Source organism: Gymnoscopelus braueri, assembly GCF_963280865.1.
Source record: "Gymnoscopelus braueri genome assembly, chromosome: 22".
In the NCBI taxonomy this organism is placed as follows: Eukaryota; Metazoa; Chordata; class Actinopteri; order Myctophiformes; family Myctophidae; genus Gymnoscopelus; species Gymnoscopelus braueri.
In genome coordinates this window covers 44527943-44540021 of record NC_137624.1, presented here as the reverse complement: position 1 = coordinate 44540021, position 12079 = coordinate 44527943, and the positions used below count along the sequence as shown (strand labels likewise).

General features: G+C 43.1%; 2 protein-coding genes across 2 annotated transcripts in view; both read right to left on the bottom strand.

Moving 5' to 3' along the window:
* LOC308077758 (BRCA1-associated protein-like) overlaps nt 1-12079 on the bottom strand; it is an 801007-nt gene that overhangs the window by 744034 nt on the left and 44894 nt on the right. The gene's annotated exons all lie outside the window — the stretch shown is intronic.
* LOC308079070 (kelch domain-containing protein 3-like) lies at nt 3576-4961 on the bottom strand (the record flags this gene model as incomplete). Its single annotated transcript, XM_080420408.1, has 1 exon — nt 3576-4961. The coding sequence occupies one exon, from the start codon at nt 4959-4961 to the stop codon at nt 3576-3578; it is 1386 nt and encodes a 461-aa protein (XP_080276534.1).

Sequence of the window (12079 nt, the reverse complement as noted above, 5' to 3'; positions counted from 1 at the left end):
GACTGTCAACATTCAGCAGCTGGAAGGGATGTTTGGCCAGACTGACAAGTATCTCTGTGACATCATCATAGGCTTGCCAGGCATGCCAAGCTGACTTTTTGCCCTTACTGTGGAAAGCAGATGTTGTGTCACAACCTGACAATGCATGGAACATGGCAGAGCACAAGATTTTGGCTCCCCCAGAGATTTACACATGATGTTGATGTGGTAAAATCTGTATTTTTTTGCCCATACCAAAAGCCACCCAGATGTCAGCCAAAGATTGAATCGAAACTAAATCATGGAACAAGCCTGCAAGGATCACTATGACATCAGTGTCCACAGTACGCACTAGGATCGTTTTTGCTCCTTGCTCCAGTGCATGCCGTACATGAACTAGAATCCTGGTGTCTGCCTCTTCATGATTGCAACAGGTCATGGTACTACTGGAACAAAAAGACGACACAGCTTGCCCTGATGTGAGATACACAGCTTTGGATGGTGGCCAGTTGAACTTTTCAGTTCTGGAAGTCCAAAAGGCAAACAGCTCCCTCTTATTTGTTGGGTCACGAAGAAAATCCATCCAATTGCCTGGTAGCTTTGTCTGACCTGACACTTTCATGCAAACACCTTGTCCTCTCTTTTTGCAGATGGACTCCTTCAAACTATCTGGGATATATGTGTCCCATAAAACATCCAACCGCTTGGTTTCCTACAGCTGCTTCAGCAGATAAAAGGGATGAAAACGTCATCTGCATACTCATCAAATGCTTTTTCTTTGAAGCCAATTACAGGCAAACAGTATGGAATATCAAAAGCCTGTTGGACGGTCATTGTCACATGACTCACAAGACCATTTGTATTTAATTTGGTGCAAAAACAGTGAAATTTGTAGAATTTGTTGCGCCCCCTATGGGTGGAAGTGAAATCGCATTGGCTCTGCGTTTATTAGTGGCCCCTCAATGATAAACATTTGGGACAGATAGGATGCTGTGTTCATGATTTATGCCATTTTTGCCAAACGGACACTCCCACAAATTGCAGAAGCCAATCGTAGCCAATCCGAAGGGAATATGAAAAATCTGACTGATAAATCTTGATCACATGACCAAAGACAAAGAGCGTGTGCCGATTTGTGTGAGTTTTGGACCAAATTTGTAGGAGTAATAGCAAAATATGTGTTTTGAAGATAACGCAAAATGGCGAAAAATCTTGAAATCGGAAATGGGCGGGACCTATATGGGAAGTTGCGTCATGATCCAAGGAGTCCAGGGAAAAAAGAGTTTTGATGCTATGACCTATGGTCCAAGAGTTATAGGCCAAAAAGTGAATCGGCCTGTTTTTTGTATGGATAGATATGGATAATTGTATGGATACTTTTCAAAATAAAGTTTGGTAGGCAAGGCTAGAATCCATCAGTAGGTCCTAAAGAAGCCTCATAAAAGATTCTGCACTTTTATCCGCTTCGTTTCAATAATGTAAAAAAATGGGGTTAAGCTAATCTAGACTATTAACTGTGGATTGGCAACCCATGTTTGGGTCGTGCAAGCATTTGTATGGACAGCAAGTAAATATTGTTGAGAATCTCTGTCTTACAGAGCCACATTGTAATTAAGTGCTACCACAAAATCCCTTTAGTTTGAATGGGAAAATGCCATTGAGCTACACAGTAGGGCCAGCTGAAATCATAAAAATGTTGACAAATGTTCGTAAACTCACTACGCCCCCACATTTGTTTGACTACAGATATATTCTATACAATTTTTTTTTCAAACAACACAAAATGTAATCATCTAAGCTGTGCTATTTATACTTTTGACCATTTGAACAGACTCATGTTCTTCTACACTGTAACCTACTAATCAAATCCCAGAAATTAACTACACCTGCTACTTTTACAAGAGTAAAATTGGGTCACTCTCTTAAAGGGTAAGACCACTTTGGTAGAGGTTTGGGTTGTGTAGTTACCTTGCCATGATGTAACCCCAAAGGTGGGCAAGAAATAAAAAATAATTGCTCCATTGATTAGAAATTGATAATTAAAAAAATGCTCCTCATTGACTTACATTGTACGCTGAAACAGCTCTCAAAGTAACTGTTTTAGCACATAAATGAACCCAAACATAGCTGATTCAGGCAATATAGAGCATCACCAAACCCAGTACTAAAAATAAAAATGTCAACTTCCTGTTGATTTTACTATTTGAAGATCTGGATCCGGATCCAGTCCAGGTTTTCTACTTATAAAAAATGGCAAAATGGTTTTGCCATTGGTTCTATATTGTCTGAATCAACTTTGTTTAGGTTCGTTTATGTGCTAAAAGAGTGACTCTGAGAGCTGTTTCACCGTACAATGTAAGTCAATGAGGAGCATATTTTTAATTATCAATTTCTAATCAATGGAGCAATTATTTTTTATTTCTTGCCCACCTTTGGAGTTACATCATGGCAAGGTAACTACACAACCCAAACCTCTACCAAAGTGGTCTTACCCTTTAAAGACACAGTACACTCAAAAGGTATTCCTCATTAATGTTTACCATAGCAACCACTGGTTGTACCCTAACAACCTCCCATTAGACCCTAACAACCACCTATAAGTATCTAGCAACCTCAAATTATACCCTAGCAACCACTGTTTTACCATAGCAATCACTTGTTTTACCCTAGCAACCCCATATTAAACCCTAGCAACAGCCCATTTGTTTGTTTGTTTGTTTGTTTGTTTATTAAGGATCCCCATTAGTCTACACCTTAGTGGAGACTATTCTTCCTGGGGTCCAATTAGACCCATTAGAGTAGACCCTAGCAACCACTGTTTTGTCTTTCGACCTTCCTCAGAGTCATAGGTGGCAGCATCAAGGTAGACGATTATATACAGAGGTGAGCATGGGCTGTGCTCTCAATAAACCAATGGTGCATGGCCCTCTGTTTAGTGGTAATTACCTAGTACTGCATGTCACAATCTCAAGGTTGCGCCTATCAGTAATGATTAGGCTTAGTTCTGGGCATGTGGAATATTTAGCATATTACAAGAATTACAAAATAGTCTACACATATAATGCCTTGGTAAGGTTAGTTTAAAACAGTGTACAAGTAGAAAGAGGGGCCAAGCAAAGTTAGGCCAATGCAAAAACGCTTTAAACACATCCATACGAGGGTCTGCCTGCCATGATCAACATTTAACTTAAACTGTACAAGGCTGATGCCCTCTGGTTATGCAGTATGTTGTACCCGTTGTACACATCTGTCTGTCTGTGTACCTTTTATGTAAAAAGAAGAGAATGTCCGCACATGATGAATTACTGCTCTCCCATGTTTTATTTCAACAAGAACAACGTTTGTTCTAGAACAATTAAGTAGGTCAGTCAATGGGTGTCATCACCCAAACAATTCATTAACCAATAGGTAGGCTATCTAAGAGACATTCCCCTCCCATGAAAAGGATAGAAATGTGTCCCTTTCATGCCCATAATATGGGCATGAAAGGGACACATTTCTCTCCATATATTATATGGAGATCTCTGTAATATGTCTGTCTGTCTGTCTTGTCCCTATTTGCAAGCAGAGAGATCTGTCTCTTGCCTGTGTCCCTTTTATGCCCATATATTGAAATCTTTTGCTCGTCGACTGGCTTTCATACTCTTGAAAAAGTCCAGGAATGCAGAAAACCATCGGTGTGATGGAGATACTAAGCTTCCATTTCGAATCCTCTTTTCTGTTTTTCTGTTTCCGCTGTTGGTTGTCATGACTGCCAGTTCCAACCTGATGTTATGTGGGAGTTCGGACTGCTCCAGACCGTACTGAATAACTGCCAGCTTGCATAATGTCTTAAGACTAGGACTTAAGTCTAATATGTACAGTTCATCAGGTCTATGTCCCCCAAAGAAGATGATACGATTCCCCACCATGCAACAGCACATCCTAGTCATCAGACCGTTGACGTACCCTTGGGCCCAAGGGGACCCTTTCCTGTTGAGCTCAACCTTCGTCCAGGAGAAGGTCCCTGGATTGTATTTCCAAAGATCCTGTACTGTAAAGTGCCTGAACATGTTTTTCCCACCAAATACGTAGAGCTCTCCATTGTAGGCAAAGGCTGAATGACCCCAACGTCTTTCCGGTAGAAGCTGTGCAGGTGTGGTCTCCCAGCAGTTGGTCTCTGTGTCAAACACTCCGCAGTTGTTGCCAAAGTAGTCGTAGCTGTAGCCCCCGAATACAAACATCTTTGTCCCGATGATGGTGGCAGAGTGTTCAGATGCCGGAGTTCCTTCGGTGTTGATTAAAGACCAGACCATTGTGGCGGTGTCCAATTTGTGGATGTCATTGAAGTTGTGTCCAGATCCGCCAGATCCTCCAAAGATGTACATGTCCTTCCCCAAGACACAGGCTGAGTGCTGCCACCTGGCCTCTGGAACGTTCCCAGATATCTTGGGCTTGAACCATGTGTGGGTGTTGACGTCAAAGGCATAAAGCTTGTTGCTGTGTTCGTCGGAGTACTGCCCTGTGTAAGTACGCCCGCCCCAGATGTAGATGGTATCTTCTATCAGAACAGCTGTGTGACCATAGCGCCTTGAGGGAACCACCTCAAGGGCGTCGTTCTCCTCTTCTCCAGCTGTCACTACTGGGGGCAACGTCACCCAGAGCAGAGACACTGTGTTGAATACATGCACATCAATCTGACCCATGTGGGTCTCCTCCCACTTACATAACCCTCCAAAGGAGAACACTTTGTGCCCCACTGCCACCGCAGCATGGTAGTCCCTCTCAAAGCCTCCTTTCTGATGCAATGTCCACTGAAACATTTCACACAGCAACCAGCGTGGAGCTTCTTGAAGATAAGAGTCTTGGAAGTCGGTATTGAAGAGTATTGAGAGCCGAGCACTGTTGGAGATCTGTGGGCTTCGTAGTGGGTTATCTGATCTTTGACTGAGACCGCGGTGGCTTATAACCTCTCCGGCAGTGACATCATCACTCAGTGACATCATCACTTGCTGTACACAAAGATGTTGTGTACAGCAACAGGGGTTACCATAGCAACGTGGTCCACAAACATTCTGTACAGAAAGAGCGGTAACCACAGCAACGTGGTACACAAACATATTGCGTAACATAGAACTCAAGTGCTTAATTCGTGAAGTATTTGTGTACGCCCCGACAGGGTTTCCTGGGTGCCACAGGCGCACCATTGCTCCGCCCCCTCTGTGTTCCTATTGGCTAGGCTTTAAACAGCCGTAAGTCCAGTTCCCAGCATGCTAAACTTTCGAAACTTGCTAGGTGCACTTAGACGGCCAACAGGGACAGGCTGTAACTGCTTAAGCCCCACCCCCTCTGTGTTCCTATTGGCTGGCCTTTAAACAGCCATAACTCCAGTTCCCAGCATGCTAAACTTTCGAAACTTGCTAGGTGCACCTAGACGGCCAATAGGGACAGGTTGTAATTTCTTAAGCCCCGCCACCTCTGTGTTCCTATTGGCTGGCCTTTACACAGCCATAACTCCAGTTCCCAACATGCTGAACTTCCGAAACTTGCTAGGTGCACTTAGACGGCCAATAGGAACAGGCTGGAATTGCTTAAGCCCCGCCCCCTCTGTGTTCCTATTGGCTGGGCTTTAAACAACTACAAATCCACTTTTCCAGCATGCTAAACTTCCGAAACTTGCTAGGTGCTCTTAGATGGCCAATAGGGACAGGCTGTAATTGCTTACACCCCGCCCCCTCTGTGTTCCTGTTGAGCAGCCTTGAAATGAATGGACAGGGATTTAACATGGTTCCTCTGGTTCATATAGCTTAAATTAACAATCAAACAATCAAAGGCACCACTCACTTCACACTGGGTGTGATTTTTATGCCTTTGTTATAGATAGGAAATGGAAATGGTGAGAGAGATGGGGGGTGACATGCAGCAAAGGCCGCCGGGATTGGGACTCGAACCCGCGACACGCTGTCAGGCTACATTGTAGCCTAGGTGCTTGGATCCCTACGCAGTCCAGGCCCCAAAAGAGAAATTTGATGTCTTCCCCAGGACCTAAACTAGTGGAAATAGCCGATCGATCTACAAGCTCACAACATGTCGCTTCTCCTGAGGGAGGCGGTTGTCCAGAACAGCCATATGCCCATATATGGAGATCTCTGTATCTGTGTGTCATGATGACATCATAGACTGGCCTCCAAGTACTATGATAAAGGGTACAGCTACTAAGCACTCTGACAACGGTTACAACGGGTATTGCATAACGGAAGACAGGATCGGCCTAGTAATATGAAATTAATTCATTTAGGGATTTCATAATATCAAACAATGTTCATCAACATGGGGTTTGGGGTCTTTGTATACATCCTATATTAAAATTGGCTTAACCCTTTCAATACGGGAACGCGTGTGTGTCATTTTACGATTCCTTTGGCTATTCAAAAATAGCAGATATACAAGTTCATAGCGCAGCACCGAGCTATGAGCTTGTAGATCTGCTATTTTTGAAAAATCGTCAAAAAGTTTGGAAATCGAAACATCATGAAAGAGTTTGGGAGCCACTGATATGATATGTATTTGGCTGCAAAATATGTTGTTCCAGGGACCCCCCCCCCCCCAGAAGCAAAGATTTGAGTTACAAATGTTCACTTTAGAAAGATATATATTCAAAGATTTGCACACATTTTCACGATTTTTCAAAAACAGCATGAGCTTGTGGATCTGCTGTTTTTAGAAATCTAAAATGACACAGATGCGTTCCCGGATTGAACGGGTGGCGGCCGGCGCCGGCCGGCGGGCGGACCACGGCCACATCACTCTGACTCAGACATAACCATAAACAAACCCGATACGCCCATATACAGGCATGTCACTATGACTCAGACATAACCATAAACAAACCCGATACGCCCATATATAGGCATGTCCCTATGACTCAGACATAACCATAAACAAACCCGATACGCCCATATATAGGCATGTCCCTATGACTCAGACATAACCATAAACAAACCCGATACGCCCATATATAGGCATGTCTCTATGACTCAGACATAACCATAAACAAAACGGATACGCCCATATACAGGCATGTCACTTTGACTCAGACATAACCATAAACAAACCCGATCCGCCCATATATAGGCATGTCCCTATGACTCAGACATAACCATAAACAAACCCGATACGCCCATATATAGGCATGTCCCTATGACTCAGACATGGTTACAAAGTCACTCATATGCCCATATAAGGACATGGCAACTAATATGTCCATATATGGACATACATTATGAGTCATTCATATGCCCATATAAGGACATGGAAACTGGTATGTCCATATATGGACATATAAGTCACTCATATGCCCTCATGAGGACATGGTCGTTCATACGCCCTTATAAGGACATGTCAACTCATATCAAGTCTGCCACGTCAATCAGGTTTGTTTACAGTGGGTCGTCATAGTTACTCACTATGTTTGAGTGAGTCCTGGTTGCTATGGTTACCACTGCTGCTGGTCTGACGTAAGTTTAACAGAGTCCATGTTTGGTTAACGGATGAGTCATCGTGACATCACCCAGTACACAGAGCCGGACAGTATAAAAGCAGTCTACCTTTATCAGGCACCTACTCACTCTCTATGGTACTGACCTCCACAGCTCAATCTCAAACCTATCTCACAGAGCTTTTAACAGTGACCTCTCTATCAGTACATAAGAATCAGTGCAGAATGGGAACCGAAGACGAGGCCAATCGGACTCTCTTTGTCGGAAACCTGGACCAGAGAGTGACGGAAGAGCTTTTATTCGAGCTGTTCTTACAGGCGGGACCTCTGGTCAGAACCACGATCCCCAGAGACAACAGCGCCGGCGAGGGGAAACGGAAGCCGAACTTCGGCTTTGTGCTATACAAAGACAAAGCGTCCGTGCCGTACGCCGTGACGCTGCTGGACGGAACGTGGCTGTTTGGAAGGAGCATCCACGTTCAGCTGGACTCGGGAAGCACCGCGGACGCTCGGGACGTCAGCGCGACCGCGGACGCTCCCAATCCACACGGCCACGTGAACTGGCCACACCACGGCGCCTAACCACAGCCGCCAGACAGCCGGCCGATGGCAGAGTGGGTTAGGGCGCGTAGGCCGCTGCCTACCACACAGTGGTGGAAAAAAGTATTCACATGTTTTACTTAAGTAAAAGCATCAATACTGCAAAGTTTTCAAATGTATAGAAATCTTTTGAAAATAGCCGATCTACAAGCTCACAATGCATCGTATTGCGACACATTGTGAGCCCAAAAACAAATCTTTAAAAATGTAAATAAAATATAAATAAAATAAAAGCATTCAAACACATGCCCCCTGAAATTGTAGCCATTCAGCCATTTTCAACCCTATCTTCATATAACTTTACTTTATTTGTTTATTTAGACAGGACAGAGCATATTAATGAACGTCACATGAACGTAAATACACCGGATTTAGCAAAGATGCTAATTTTCATCCGCAGTCCTCACACAAAACATTGGTTTTCAAGCAACCATCTTTTCACATTGAATTTAAAAGATGGAAATGTAGCACAATCCCTTATACGTAGAGGAAGGCCATTCCATGCTACACAACCCTGTACTGAGAGGACATTTTGACCGAAGGTTGTTTGCCGGTGCGGCACTTCACAATCTCCTCGAGTGGTTGCTCTGGTACTGATTCCTCTTTCAGGCTTCCTTTTAATGAATTCACTTAGGGGGGGGCGGGCACAGACCATGTAAGGTCTTGTATATGACCCCAACCTGTTTGAACTTTTTGAAATTGTCGAAGCAAAAAAGATTGCGCCTCCTGAGTATGTTACAATGATGATAAGAGTGAGGCTTCCTGTCAAACACTTTGAGCGCACTTTTGTAGAGCTGTTCAATGGGTTTTAGAATCGTCACGCCTGTGCAAGACCAGTTTGTAAAACAGTATTCAATGTGTGATATGATCGTACAGTGAAGATACGATCTGGCAGCTCCAACTGTCAGGAATAGTCTGTGAGCCAGGGGGGTTGGTCATTACCATCTGAGGGGATTAATGCTCATAGTGATTTTTGTCAAGGTATGCATGTCTAGAGTTAGAAAATATGTGATAGCCTTGCACCAATGGTAGCTTTATGGGTGCTATCATGTATTTTATGTTATAACACTAGGCGAAAATTACATGGGTCAATATATGAAAACATACTATTAACCCCCCCCAAAAAAATATACAAAAGGTTTTTCAATTGGTTCTGGTACATCTAGGCATGCTTAAGAACATACAAAAAAATCTAGGAAATTATATTTCTCGTAAAGCCATCATTTTCAAGATGGCGTCCAATATGACTGCCAGGAGCTTAAATGGCTTTATGATACTGTTCAACCTAGAAAGGTGGTTTTGGTGTCTAAAACTAGGTCTTAGGGTTCAAGAAATATGGCTGAATCAGTGAAATTACCATCAGTTAATTTTGTATTGCCAAATCAAAGATGGTGTCCATCCCATGGTGATGTTCCATTGTACTAAATTATGTTAAAAACAACAAAATATTGCAGTTGTGTGAGGGAATCTGTGAACTTCGTGAACGTGATTCATATGGGGACCTGGGGGGGGGGCATTCATAGGTGTAGAATCTATTTCTAATGTTATATTTTGACTTGCTGGTCAGTCTTTGGCCTATGTGCTAAAGGTCAGGTCAAGGTCTCTCTCGCACCTTATCGTCCAACCAGGTGTCCAAGCAGGCAGCAGATATGGTCACTGGTTGACATGTACAGCAGGCCCTATTCACCTCACAATTGACATGGAGCCGTTTGTTGACACCTTGCAGGTATATAAGCATCTTATATTCTTCAGCTGCATTGCAAAACTGATGCAAGGTTCAGCACTGGAAGTGGAAATGCATGTGGTTGCAGAACATGACAGGCAAGTTCAGTGGTCAGTCCTGAGTGTATCAGCAGCACTCTGAAGTGGTTTCTATCAACTTGGCCAAAGACATTTGAACAGATACAGCAGTAGCCTACCTGGACACTGCACATCTCCATCCTACTGGCTGACAGTGGGTAGACAACTTCTTCCTACACTTCACATCCACCAGTTTGAATGCGCAGGGAGACACATTGACATTAACTTCACCTTTTCTCTCATGAAGCACATGACTGAAGCACTTCTTCCATGCTGGCCATGTGCAGTGTGCTTGATATATAACCCAGTGCCTGCTGAAGATGCATGTGCTCCATGCCATAGCATAGAGGCTAAGCTAGACCTTGTCTGTCGGCACCATGATGGATTCTGGATCACTGTCTCTGCTGACCAGTCTGGGGAGCAGACTGCCATAACGATCAGGAAAGATGCTGTCATGATGCATGTGAGTGGAGTGGACTGAAGCCTTCCCCAAAATGTGCAGAAACAGAGGGAGAGTTGAAGCACTGGTGTGTCTTGGTCATAAAATATTGGGGTGTAGGATTCCTCACACACAGAAAGATCATCTCTTCAATCCCATCCTTGGCTAATTTGCCCCCATGCTGTTGTGAATAGTAATGTCCTTTACCCACATGAGATGTCATCATGAAGAGTAAGAACATTAAGCAGAAGCCGTTGAGCATGTTGTACACCTTCAGTGCTGACGATAGATACTCCATTTAGTCATGATGAGGCAGACATCACCATGAGTTCCTATATCCCTGATGCAGCCATCTCTGGAAAGGGTGTGATACACATGCTCAGTGATTACACTGATGTTCTTGTCCTGTTGTATGCTGTGTATTGGGGTGTATCAGGTGGACCTACAGTGTAAAGTATAGATGGAGCATTGGGATGGGACAGTCTTATATGTATGACAAAGGCAAGATCAGAGCACACTACACTTTGCTGGCAGGGAACTTCCCAGGCTACCCTGATGTGCTGGGTGAGGTGGGTGCCACAAGTCAATGGCCCTTCCTCCAACACCGACCAACCTGTTGCACCACATGTGGGCTCATTTATTTACAAGTGATGTTGTGGAAAGTGGCAGACCACCAAGCCCCACCTGACAAGTCGTTTGATGTCACAAAATTTGGATAGGAGATCTAGGATATTCTTGTTCCTGTCATTGCTAAGGGTGACCCCACCGTCAGAGCTATGTGACATGGTGCAATATCAATTTAGGGCACAGAGAGTGAGAAGTACATCACTGATGTACTGTAACTGCTCTGGTGAAGATGGTTACTGATGATATGTTCAAGCTACAGATGAGGAGTGATGTTAATAAGGAGGATACTTGTAAGGATGAGGTAGAACAGGATGTGGGTTGGATAATACAAATGTAGTTGCAAAAGATAGATATTTGACATTAGATTATATCATTTTACATTCATGTTATTATGAATACCAATTCTTGTGACATGTTAATGACACTTTTCACAAAACAAAATCATGAATAGTGAACCATGAATGTTCATCAAGTTGTTTCCATTTGTTGTTCTCCCAGAGGTCAATTTTAACCTTGACCTGACCTTTGACATGATTGACCTGATATTAAAAAAATAACATCAGGAATGGATTCTACATATGAAAACCCTAAAAAAGAGGTATTAAAACAGGTATTCTAAGACAAGCGGATTAAAAGTAAAAAATTGCCAGGCGTGTGTTTAGTGGCCATTTTGGATATTTTCTTACCCATTGCACTATATTCTGTTTATTGAATTTCATAATACATTTCCTTAGAATCTATGTATGTAAACATGGTTTTAAATCTATAGGTAATTTACAAAGGAACCCTTTGTGTTCCATCTTTCATTAAAACCAAAGTACATCTTATGTCACATAGTCACTATGTTGTCACTGCCTGTAATAGAAAAATATTCTAGATATGCAAATTTTAACAACCTTTCTGGACAATATATAGTCTGAGCTTTATCCCAACCATTTTTCAGAGAGAGAGGGTCAATAATAAGAGAGAACCATCAGTTTGAAGTAGAATGCTTCATTCGGATTTTGAAAACTGTGTTTTGGCTTGTGGTTATAAAAGGAGTGATAACACACAGATAGCTACCACCGATGCAAGGCTATCACATTTTTTCTAGCTCTAGGGGTGTATACCTACCCAAAAATCACTATGAGAATTAATCCCCCCAGATGGTAATGATG